This window comes from Typopeltis vanoorti, chromosome 11 (genome assembly GCF_054136105.1).
Source record: "Typopeltis vanoorti isolate ZY-2024b chromosome 11, IOZ_Tvanoo_1.0, whole genome shotgun sequence".
Lineage (NCBI taxonomy): Eukaryota > Metazoa > Arthropoda > Arachnida > Uropygi > Thelyphonidae > Typopeltis > Typopeltis vanoorti.
In genome coordinates this window covers 80,276,032-80,288,815 of record NC_143559.1, presented here as the reverse complement: position 1 = coordinate 80,288,815, position 12,784 = coordinate 80,276,032, and the positions used below count along the sequence as shown (strand labels likewise).

General features: G+C 36.1%; 1 protein-coding gene across 2 annotated transcripts in view; it reads right to left on the bottom strand.

Annotated features, from left to right (window-relative positions):
• LOC150101779 (dipeptidyl peptidase 4-like) overlaps positions 1 to 12,784 on the bottom strand; it is a 576,437-nt gene that overhangs the window by 235,258 nt on the left and 328,395 nt on the right. For both annotated transcript variants that reach the window (XM_090400235.1, XM_090400236.1), the window contains exon 5: positions 11,719 to 11,793. In XM_090400235.1, the coding sequence (XP_090256361.1) occupies positions 11,719 to 11,793 (75 nt within the window). The remainder of the gene's footprint in view (positions 1 to 11,718; positions 11,794 to 12,784) is intronic.

Sequence of the window (12,784 nt, the reverse complement as noted above, 5' to 3'; positions counted from 1 at the left end):
GAGTTTGTTTACGATTCAAATAAAAGCACGCAGCCTATTTGACAATTTAAGGAAACAACAAGAAGATAAATACAGCGAACCTACTTTTTTTTTTTTTTTTTCCAGGTTGGTTTTATCGCTTCAAAAGCTGATTTAACTTACATAGCATATGAATAACGGGAGAAGCTGCTAGTTCCGATTTTGAAACTGCCAAAATTGTTAAGGAGGAAAAAAAAAAAAAAAAAAAAAAAAAAATGGTGATTTTTGATGTGTTTATGTATTTTTTTTATTTTTTTCTTAAATTTTTCTTTCTTAATTTTGTATTTATATGTGTATGTGCTAATAAATAATTTATAAATGTTTATATAAGTTTATACATTTTTAACCATTTTAAGTTAATTAGAAACCTAATTTATGAAAATATTATAACAGAAATCAAACAAATCAAGAATTAACAAAAGTCCTCAACTTATGTCAGAATCGACTTACGAAGATACGTAAGTACGTAAGATGGAATTATGATTGGAATGTAACCCTGTCGTAAGTCGAGGACTACCTGTACTCACAAAATATCCAAAAATGAAAATCCAAGTTTTCATTTTTGAACAGATCCTGGCAGGATCTGTTCAAAAGCATTGAAATCTTCAGTTAGTCACCAGAGATCTTTTGTTTTGGGTTGATCAGTGTTTTAAAAAGCTGATAATTGGATTCCTCTCATTTTTAAATGTTTTGTAGACATGATTATTCTTATTAAAAATAATAAGATAATCATGCCAATTATCAAATTTGCAATGCATTATTTAACAATTCATTTAAATTCTTGATACTAATTAAATAGTAATTTCATTTGGCATTAAATATGATATTTGTGTCTGATATGAAAAATAACAATATTTGATATCCAACATTTCTGGTAGTTTGTTATTATTATTGTTATTATTATTAACATCCGTCTTCCATAGAGTCAAAGATTAGTTGTCAGAGATACACAGTGTTACACATAAAACTTATCAAACTGTACTGTAAACTCATTCAATGTATCTGCAATCATAACACTGTCAGATAATGCACTCCACTTAACTACTCTTCATGCAAAGAACCTGCTCCTTACACCCCCCCCCCCCTTGTTCACATCCTTCTTATAGTTTCCAGGGGATGGCCTCTTGTTCCACTCCCCCTTCCCTCCTAATCTATGAAAAATTTCTTCCACATTAACACCTTACCAACATAAATGTCTCAATCACATCCTCCTCTCTACCTCTTATTCACAATGCCTTGCAACTGCATTCCCTCAATCTATCTTCAAAATAATCCCACGTTACCACTTAGTCTTCTCTGAATCCTTTCTAATATACTCTCATCATCATGGAAACCAGGGGACCAAATTTGTGCACAGTATTCCATACGAAGCCTGATAAAGGCCTTACACAATGGAACCAAAACTTTTTCCTCTCTGTACAAAAAGATCTTAATGTGAAGTCATCACATCATAATTTGATATGATGACTTCATAGCTTGTGCAATGTGAACCTCGAACTTCTCTTATCTTCCTATGTCTCTTATCTCCTCAATCTCCTGCAAAATTCCACACCAAGAATATACTTTGCTTACCATTATTGCCTACCAAATTTCTGAACCTTATACTTTGCAACAGTGAATTGAAGTTCCACTCACTTGGCCACTCATACAATCTATTCAGTCTTCATTCTACTTGATTCCTCATTGTACTTCACAATTTTGGGATAATCAGCAAACAATTGTATATCTACAATCAAACTGATCCCAATATAAGTAATATACAAGTTAAACAACAATGGCCCCAAAACAGCAGCACAGCACTAGTGACTTTCCTCTTTTGGAATACTGCATCCTTCATATACAACTGGCTGATATCTATCTGACAGCTAATCACCTATGAAATAATTTACTAATTTAACATCCAATCCTATCTGTTACAATTTAGTTACCAATTTGTTCTGCAAAAACCATTGCAAAATCTAAGTATATCACATTGTATGTGCCTATCCCTTGTCAGTTACATTTGTCACCTTGTTATAGTACATAATTAAATCGATAAACCAACCTCCCTTTAAGAAACCCACGCTGATAGTGACAGAGAAGGTAAGTAAATCGTACCAAGACTTTTATTCTACTTAACCATCTTAACATTTGTAAAATCAGTAAGATCATCAAAAATGCAGCTGCTGCTTTTCTTCAAAGACTAAACAAACTATCAATGAATGAGATAGCGTCCACATCTAATATAATTCACAGTTTTACAACACTGTACATCATGTTTTTCAATTCATCACTGTTGCAAGAGCATGCAAAAGGTATACACAATTACCTACCTACACCTGCTGAAAAACAACTAAGCCAACCTACTGCCACAAAATGTACTGAGTCATGTATGAAAACGATTGCTCGAGGCAGTGCAGTTGCAGCATATTACCAAATTTACAATAAAAAAATAAATGTCGGAAAAAATTAATTTCTAAACTCGCAAATTAAGAAAATAAGATTTTACCAATTAAAATGTACAAAAAATAATTTTATAATACAAATAAAATAAAATAATCAATTTAATTTTAACTTTTTCCAAACACACTGTTGGCCAAAACTAAGTTGTCCAATGGCCACATGAGGCCAATGCCCATGGGGTTGCCCACCTCTGCTGTAGAATATCTGCATATAAGTCAAGTCAACAGCATTCAGTTTTGTTATCTGTCCTGTACAATCACTTTGTCCCTTCCAGTTTCCTTCTTATTACACTTAATCACATCAAATGGTCATCCCTACTATTTTGTCTACTTTTTTCCTGAATAGTACATCAGCACTTTTTCTAATAATCCTTCTTAAGTTCACACCTGGGGGAGTTCTTTTGCTTGGTGGAAAAGCAGGAAGGAACGATGACAAGGGACCATCCCTGGAAGTTGTGAAAGGAAGCTGTGAGCAAGAGGGTGAGGAGTGGTTTCTTTTCATGGAAGGTAGTTGAACCATGAATGCATTGCCTGATAGAGTGGTGAGAGCAAGAATGGTCAATGAGTTCAAGGAGTGGTATGATAGACTTTGTTTCCTAGGAAGGGCCTCCCACGATGAGTCTTTTGACTCCATGGAGGCCTGAATAATAATAATCTTCCTCTAGAATCCATTCACAACATCAAACATAACAAAATATATAATGATGACCTCACTACCTACTGAGTGCTGTAAAATCCTGTATGTAACCTTTCTCTTCCTCCATATAAAACTCTTTTAGGTCTGATGGAGAGTCTAATTAACTATCCAGTCTGATGATTATCCAAAGTTATTATTCATTCTGACTTAAATATCAGTTCATCATGTAACAATCTCTCAAATATCTTTGAAAACCCAGAAATACCACCATATAGGTATTATCCTCATCAACTACTCTTGTTACCTTATTATAAAAGGTGACCAGACTAATAAAACAAGATTACCCTTCAACAAATCCAAAGGTCTCTTCAAAGAATCACACCTCATCTACCCATTTCTATACATCATCATCATCAGTGCACATGGATCCAAGTCTGATGCTTGTTTCAGCATTCTTTGCCATTTGTCCATTGCCAGATGACTGAAATCAAATTCTTTTCACACCAGTCCTTTACATCATCATCAATTGTCCATGCTTTGTTTTGTCTCTACTTTGATGTTTCTCTTCCAGTTCTTTTTGTAATTGTCTCCTTTCTTTACACTGTGCATACATCAGATCTGGCCAGGCTCATACATGTGATGCATGGCTGGTGCCCTCTGACTTGCTGTTTATGGCCAATATGAATGCTGATCTGCTTGTTGGGTATTATTAAACTGTTATTAAGCACAGGATGTTTGTTCCATCTCTCCATGTAATCATGGGACCAAAGCAGTAACACCTGACAATTTTCTTGGGGTCAAACTTGCATTGCTCAGAGAGCCTGAAAATATCATCATTTAGCGTTGCATTAGTTTCTGAATGGAAATTTAAGATGACGACATTGTACTTTTTTTTTTTTTTCATTTTCTGCCTCAATCGTGTCTTGGACTGATAAAGCAGTGAGATCATGAAGCTTGCTGGCATTATTTTCACTAGACATGTTAATTTTGAAATGCCGTTCATGGAATGCTTTGAGCTTTTTTTTTTTTTAATTGTGTCAGGGTGGTTGAAAGTTGAGATGGAAGGCATGAAGATTGAACTTCTGAATGAAACCTTCCACGAGAAGGTTTCATTGAGCATGATAAGGTGCTGTTCCAGCTATACATGAGCTTGTCAAGGTTTAGGAACTATTTAACACTGGGGAGGCATAGAAAATTTTGGCACAATTGACATGAGTCCACTGGCAACAAAAATCACTTGTCTAGCTTTCAGCTTTGGCATTTTAAAGTTTCAAGAGGTCTATCTAGTAATGAGACTCATAGCACTTTGTTGTCACTCTGTTTTGTTGCCACCATCTTTGCTTCATACTGCAGACATGGAGTATGAAGGCTATATGTTGGCTGCTAATGCCTGATATGGTAAATATTAAAGTACAGGAAACTTTTTTTTTTTTTTTTGAAATGAGTAGAATACTTACGGTTGGTTTAGCAACCTTCAGTCCTTCAAGACTTATTGCTAAACTTTCTTTTTGAGGCAGATAGTTAAGTGAAATCACTTTTAAAGCATTATAAACAGAGCACAATTTTCAAGTAACACAATCCAAAGACCTTGTGTGTGTGTGTCAGTTGAAAGCAGAATATGTGGAGAGAGAAATAACTGCTGAAAAAGGAGATGGAAGGCATGAAGATTGAACTGAGGAGAGTGAAAGAAGAGATCCAGAGTCTGGAGAGGTTGAACAGTGAGGAGAATGAGGGTAAGCATAAGAGAAGGGAATGAAAGAGTAAGGAAGAGAAGACAAGTGATAGAGAGATAAGGAAGAGAAGGCAAGAGACAGAGAGATAAGGGAAGAGAGGAAATTGAAAAAGTCAAGACAGAGAGAGAGAGAGAGCACAGGAGCAAGGGATAGACAGATGAGAAGAAGAAGAAGAAGGGCAACTGCAAAAGAGATTGGAAGCAGAAAGCGTCAGGGATGAGTGAGAGAAGAATGAATGAATCTGTTTGAAGTGTCATGTTTATTTGATATTTGATGATTCAGGGAAGGGGGGTGCAGAGTAGAAGGCAAGAGGAGTGCTTGCCTGGTAGAACTTTGGCGTCTCGGATCCCACCTGCCTCGGGAAAAGTGTAAGTACGGCCCTGGGGTGCAGGCAATTGAAGAGACTGTTGTTTTCTAGAGAAGTTGGTATGCTAGGAACTGGAATTTCAAGGGAGGAACATAATAGGGATAGCCTCATGGAGATAGTGGCTTGAGAAATGACTTTCTGTATACAAATACTAGGAACATTAGGAATAAAGGGAATGAGTCTGTGGCACTGTTTGACTTAGTCTCTCCAAAGACTGTTGGCATCAATGAAATTTGGTTAATTTGGTTCTAACAGGGATAAAAATTGAAAGGTATATCATATTTTGGCAGGATAGGAAAGCTAAATGCAATAGTGGAGCATGACTCATGATGAGAGATAAACTGTGTTTTCTCCATTCGTTTGAATGGAGATAGATATCATGGTGGAGAATCAGAGTGGAAATGATGCTAATGCCTTTGAGAGTATACGGTGTGAGACAGAAGTTTATAAGAAAAAATATTTAGTGGCATATTGCTATAGACTAGGAAATATAGACAGTGAAATGTTTAGGCAAATTAGCTTGGCAAGTGCAAAGCGAGTAATCATCATTTGGTATTTCAACTATAGCAATATAAACTGGGAATAGGACACAGCATGTAGTAATAAGGGAACTGAATTTTTGGATTTATAGAGAGACAATTGTCTTAGGCAGCATGTAGTGGAGGGAACACGAGGATCAAGAGTTCTGGATTTGGTCATAGCATCAGAGGATCTGACTGACTGAGATACATACTCTCCCCCCCCATTGATGAGAGTGACTAGTCATAACTTGGAGGATGAACAGGCATATAGCAGTATCAAAGAAGAAGAAATTATAAGGAATTATAATAGAATTATAAGGTGAGCAACCATCATAGACTTAGAAACCAGCTTGCGGCAGTACAATGAATAAAGAATTTGAAGGAAGAGAGATCAGTAGTGCATGAGAGATACTTAAGAAATTAAGAAGAAAGTGAAGAAGATAAAGTAACTTAAATTGAAATAGTAGACAACTTGGTATGAAGACACATAAAGAGAGGTGGAGAACAGTTGCTTGAGGAATATAAGGCTAAGGCTAAGAAGGTGCCTAGTATAGTAAGGAAAGTAAAATTAGAATATGAGCAGTAAGAGGAAAAATAATTGCAGAGGGATTACCTTGATGAATGAATACAGGATTCTGGTGACCAATGTAGATGACACAACTGAGCTGTTTAATGATCATTTTATTAGAGTGTTCCATCTTTGTACAGCAGGCTTTATACCTAGAGGAATAAGGAGTGGTGAAGTTAGAAGTGAATGAAGTACAGAAGGAGTGATATGATTGAGACTTACAAACTTCTGAAAGGATCATACATGATTTCAGTTGATGGAAATTTTTATTTTTATGTATTCTGAATACTGAGTATGTCAAATGTCAGTAAGGCCGGGAGAAAGTGGACTAGATGGAATTTTGTCACGTGTTTTAAGGGAATGCATAGAACTGACCATGACATTAACTTGGCTGTTTAATGAAAGTAGAAGAGGAGGCTATTTAAAGATAGTGGAAGGAGGTTAAGATAGTGCCATTGTATAAAGGTTGTAGTAGAATGGAGATATCAAACTATAGTTTTGTTTGTATTTCTTCTGTAATTGTTAAGATTTGGAGAAAATGGTAAGAACTTATATACAGAATTAGACAGATGAGGGCAATATTATTTATGCAGGCCAGCAAGGATTTGTAAAGGGACACTCTTAGTAATCTGGCTACTTTTACAATAGAGTAATGAGAGCAGTGGATGAGGGTGAGGCTTACACTGTCATTTTTTGGATTTCGTGAAGGCATTTTAAGGGTGGATGACCACTTGGTATTTAAGTTGCAACATCTGGATAACAGCACGTGTTTTTAAGGTAACCAGTGGTGTACTACAAGGATCAGTCCTTTGTCCACTGTTATTTAATCTGTACATTAACGATATTGGGAAGGATTTGACATGTGATTTGATGATGATGCAAAGATAGATAGGGTAATCAGGAATATGGCTGACAGAGTACTCGAAGAATGAACTGAATAGGCTGGAATTGCAGGCATGGGAAAATGGATATCTTGAATGCTGTCAAGATGGAGGTTAGGGATAAATTATTCTCTCACAGAGTGGTGCATGATTGGAATGGATTGCCATTGGATGTTGTTTGCGTGTGTGTGTGCAAGCAGAGTCAATGAATTCAAGAACAAGTATGATAGCTGGTGCATGTAGTTGTGGCCTTCCTTGATGAGTCACTGACTCCCTGGAGGTCTCTCTTAATAATAATAATAACAACAACACGAGTTAGTGGACTGGAAACTTGCTTTCTGCTAGATATTTGAGAGTTGGATATGGGAGAGTAGTATCAGGGAGTTGGACAGTTAGGGAATGGAAATTCTATGCATGTCGGCAGAGAATTTGAGTGTTTGTTTAAGGTGTGGTATGATGAGCTGTAGTTCCACAAGTTTCAGTAATGGGAATGCTACTGTTAAATCTTTACATCAATGATATTAACAGAACTACAGGGAGATAGTCAGCTGTTTGAGATTATTATTTTATTATTATCATCTCAAGATCCCATGGAGTCAAAGGCTCATCTAGGAAATCCTTTTGTCATACACACAGCTCATCATACCACACCTTAAACACACTCAAAAACTCAAACCAACACCACACTCTCAGGCAAGGCATTTCAATCATTCACAACTCTGCATGCAAAAAACCTGCTTCTCACTCCCCTGTTCACACCTTCCTTATACAGTTTCCAGGGATGACCTCTGGTTCTCCCCTGATCTCCCACCGTTTTCCGTAAACCTCTCAAACATCGATCCTATAACAACACCCCTTACTAACTTGTAGATCTCTATCATGTCACCCCTCTTCCTCTTATCTACTAGTCTCTGTAAACTACATCTTCTCAACCTTTCCTCATATTTGACATCTAGAGATCAGAAACCACCTTAGTCAGTCACCTCTGGACCCTTTCAACATCTCTTCATCCTTTTGAAAACCAAGTGACCAAATCTGTGCACAATAATTCAGGTGTGGCCTAATCAAAGCTATATAATGGAACAAGAATCTCCTTACTTTTACAAGTCAGTGTGGTCCACATCATTCCCAGAATTCTTTGTGTTGTCCTCACAATTTTGGCAATGCATCCCCTAAATTTCAGATCCTTATCCACTATGACCCCAAGATCTCTTATTTCTTCCACCTCCAAAAATGTCCCCACCAAGCATAAATTCTACATCCCATCTTTGTTTCCCAAATTTCAAACCTTACATTTGCAATATTGAACTCTCATCCCCATTCCTGTGCCCATTCACTCAATTTATTCAAGTCTTGTAAGGCTACAACATCTCTACACTTCATAGTTCGTCCCAACTTTGTATCATCTGCAGACAACTGAATATCCCCATTCAGTCTTCACCAATATCATTAACATACAGGTTGAACAGCAATGGCCCTAAAACAGATCCCTGAGGCACACCACTAGTGACTTTTCTCTTCTGGGATATTGCTCCTCCATACACAACTTGCTGATACCTATCAGATAGCCAGTCTCCAATCCAATGCACTAATCTAATATCCAATCCCATCTGTTCTACTTTGACTCAACTTATCATGTGGTAATCTATCAAAAGCCTTTGTAAAATCTAAGTATACTACTGTGTATCCTTCTCCTCTGTCCAAGGAAGTCATCACCTTATTGTAATAAGCAGTGGCGCACCCAGAGGGGGGGGGGCTAAGGGGCCCGGGCACCCTCCAAAGAAAAGGAAAAAAACACTAGAAAAATTTCCAAAAATCTTTTCCTAATTAAAATTCATTTTTTTTTATTTATGTTGTGTGCTACTTATGAATTAACGATCACTGCAGATGCTCAGTTATAGGTCGTATGCGATGTGTAGTGAGTATTCGTAAAACGTCTACTCAACTCACCCCCCCCCAAAGGTTAAATCCTGAGCGCTCGGCCCCCTCCAAGATTAAATCCTGAGTGCACCACTGGTAATAAGTAAGCAGATTATTAAAACATGACCTCCCTTTAGCAAATCCATGCGATCCATCAAAAATAATATCATTGTTGTCAACCCAATTCTGGATCCTAGTTCTGACCAGGTTTTCCAACAACTTAAGCACAACACCTGACACACACACACACTATATGAAGGAAGCTTTGGATCACAAATTTCAAAACCTTAAGTTTTGAAATTTGTGATCCATAGATGGGATGAGGCATACTTACTTGGTTATACTGAGAAAGCAAGAGATCTTGATATGATTCAAGATAGAAATTTGAAGTTTCATAAGATATATTGCAAAGGTTGTGAAGACATCTCAGAGAACTGCTACAATATTGAGAGGGGCATTGACCAAGAGATAAAAGAATTTTCCTTAAAATCCCAGTAAGGGATTTTAAGGAAATGACGTAATTTTGGAAAAGGTGCAGAGATTCATAATGAAAATTATATACTACACAATGTTGGTTATGATGATAAGACAGAGCATTCAGCTTGCAGAATTTGGTGGGTAAAAGACAAAGGAAGGGATGTGATAGACACTCAAGCTGTTGAAGGGCTATTATTGGATTGGCAGTGGGGAGATTTTTCATGCAGTAAAATGAGGGATAAGAACGAAGCCAAGAGGCCATCCCTGGAAGTCAGAAAAGAAAGTAGTGAGTAAAAGAGTAAGAAGTATGTGTTTTGCATGGAGTGTGTTAGGAGTATGGAACACATTGTCTGATAGGGTGGTGAAAACCTGATATGGAACACATTGCCTGATAGAGTGGTGATAAAAACACTGGATGAGTTTAATGTATGGAGTGGTATGATAGACTTTATGATAGAGTGGTATGATAATGATGATGGTAATAATAATAATTATTATTATTGCTTGAGCATAACATCTTGTATTTGTTGCTTACAAGAAGCTTATCCTTTTTTGCCTTCTTTGTTTCAGTTGATCTGGTACTTATCCAGTTCTTCTGCTAGTTCCATATCTTTCCAATTAATATTTCTTATGTTGATGGAGCCAATCTTCAAATATGTTGATGTTGGGATGGAGTTTGTTCCAGTAACTGACTTTTCGCTGTTTTCCCTCATCCCTCACAAAAGTAGCTGAGAGTTTTATTTAACCAGGCAATGACCACTCAGCATGAAATCCTGTCATGTTGTACCGGCATTTTAAATTGGTTTAAACCAATAAGAATATAATTTGGCCAGCTAAATCCCAAACTGCGAGCGCATTCGTGTTTTAGTTAGACTTGGTTGGTCTATTGCACTCCTTTAAAGATTAAATAGAGGTTTCCTCAGCCATCAAAAATGTTGGCTTTTTTTCATTAAACACACTACTTCTCTCCTGCACCCCAAACTTCCCTAAGATGCTCAAGGCTGCTTAATAGACTATACCTCTCTCTCTCTCTCTCTATCTCTCATAGACTCTCGCAAACGCCAGTACTGAACAACAGCAGAGTAACTATCAGGGATGTTGTAGCTCAAATTGTTATTTAAATGTTCACAATTAAGGATGATTTCTCTGGATTCCACAATTTTTCTCTCAAACTCATCATGGCAACGAAAGATGTTTTTGGATTTATCTCAGCAGACTGAATGACCCTGGTGTTCATCATCAGGATTGTTCGAGAAAAGAACATGACTAGACAAGGCACTGGCATGTGTTCTTTTGTAAGAGATGTCTCTCTTGTGTTCCTCCATATGTAATTCAATAGATTTATTTGTTTGACCAAAATAAGGGATATTACAATCACACCATATTTTATATACGCCAGGATACTTCAGATTATGATGACAAGGCTTTGGATGGCTTACTAGTGAGTGGATTTTTGGAAGTGTAGTGAATAAGGTCCTGAAGTTATACTTTTTAAGAACTTTAGCTAATTTTTTGGAAACTGAGCTGATGTATGGGATGGAGATGTTACTCTTAAAGTTAGTTATTTCTTCAGTGGGGTGGCTAGGTGGATTTAGAAGAAATTTTTTAATGGTTTTATCAGAATTCCATTTTGTCTAAAGACATGAGAGAGGTAATTAATTTCTTTTTGATGTTAATCTGGGTCATTCAAAAGAGAGCGTGCTCTATGTCCCAAGGTAGAAATAGTTCCAAGTTTTTGTGGAGGAAAATGATGGGACTGACTGTGAAGATATCTATTAGTTTGCGTAGGTTTTCTATACATGGAGATTCTAAATTTTCCAGAGCAGCGTAAAAGTTTTATATTCAGGAATGGTAGGGAATTGTCATATTCAAGTTCGACTGTGAATTTTATATTAGGATGCTGTTTATTGAGATGATTAAGAAAATCCATGAGAGATTTATGGCTGTGACTCCAAGTAATAAAAATGTCATCTACATAACGTTTCCAAAGTTTTAGTTTAAATGAGAAGGATAATATAGCTTTAGTTTCAAAATCCTCCAAGTAAACGTTAGCAAGAATAGGAAATAACAGTTTTACATAAATAAATATATATATAAATATGTATATATAAATAAATATACATAAATTATAAATAGGAAAAATGCATTTGCCGACCTTCTCAATTTCTTGGACTAAGAGCACATACTTGCGATCCGACGACAAAGTATAGCTTTGAACATTGTGCTGTCGCTAAATAAAATAAAAAAGAATTACTATAACACAAATAGATAAACAATTTCAATACATAAAAATAAGGCAATTATGTGCGTGTGACAAAATGCGACAAAAAAATTAAGTAGACTAAAATTCACTTTAAAATCAGATTTTAAAATGAATTTAAAAGCTTTCATTGAAGATAAGCAGCTAATCATATATTAAGATGACAGGGTTTTTCTCCTCCCTGGAACTTGGATTTTTCATCCATAGACAAACTGGCCAGAGAATAAATGCAACTGATAATGATTTCTATTGACATAAAAACTATCCAACTAGAAGTAACTGTCCTATTGGAGGAAAAATAAAGTTTATACAAAGCCAATTTATTCGGTCAAGACAGGATGTTAAATCTAACACATTAAGATGAAGGTAAAAGTAAAGATCTACAATAAAATATTTTTTTAAAAAAATGCTATATTCAGAGTTTCAGTTGTTTCATAAGGAATGACATAATATACACTGACATGTTTTTAATATGAATAAAAAAATATAAAAAAAGTATTTTAATCAGTCTATGCAATTTTTCTGCCAATCATCTGAGATTGACAATAAAAAATGTGCAATGTGAAAAATGAGATCTAAAACAAAACATTAACAGTATTCCCCCCCTCCCCTTGAATTATACCAAAATCCAAAATTCTAAAAGAAGTTGTTCTAAAGAATAATGAATAAGTTAGTTAGTTTACTCTGTTCATTTAGTGTGTTCTTCATGTGTCCTACTAAAGAATATTATTATTATTTATATGGGCACTCCATGGAGTCAAAAGATTCATTGTGGGAGACCCACTCTGTTCATTATTACAATACCAATCATTCATCTTAAACCTATTCACTGCTGGGGCACTCACAACCACCTCAGGCAATTTATTCCACTCATTCACCACTCTCAAAGTAAAGAACATGGTCTGCACATCCTTACTAATCACTCTTAGACAACTTCCAAGTGTGACCCCTTGTTTTCCCC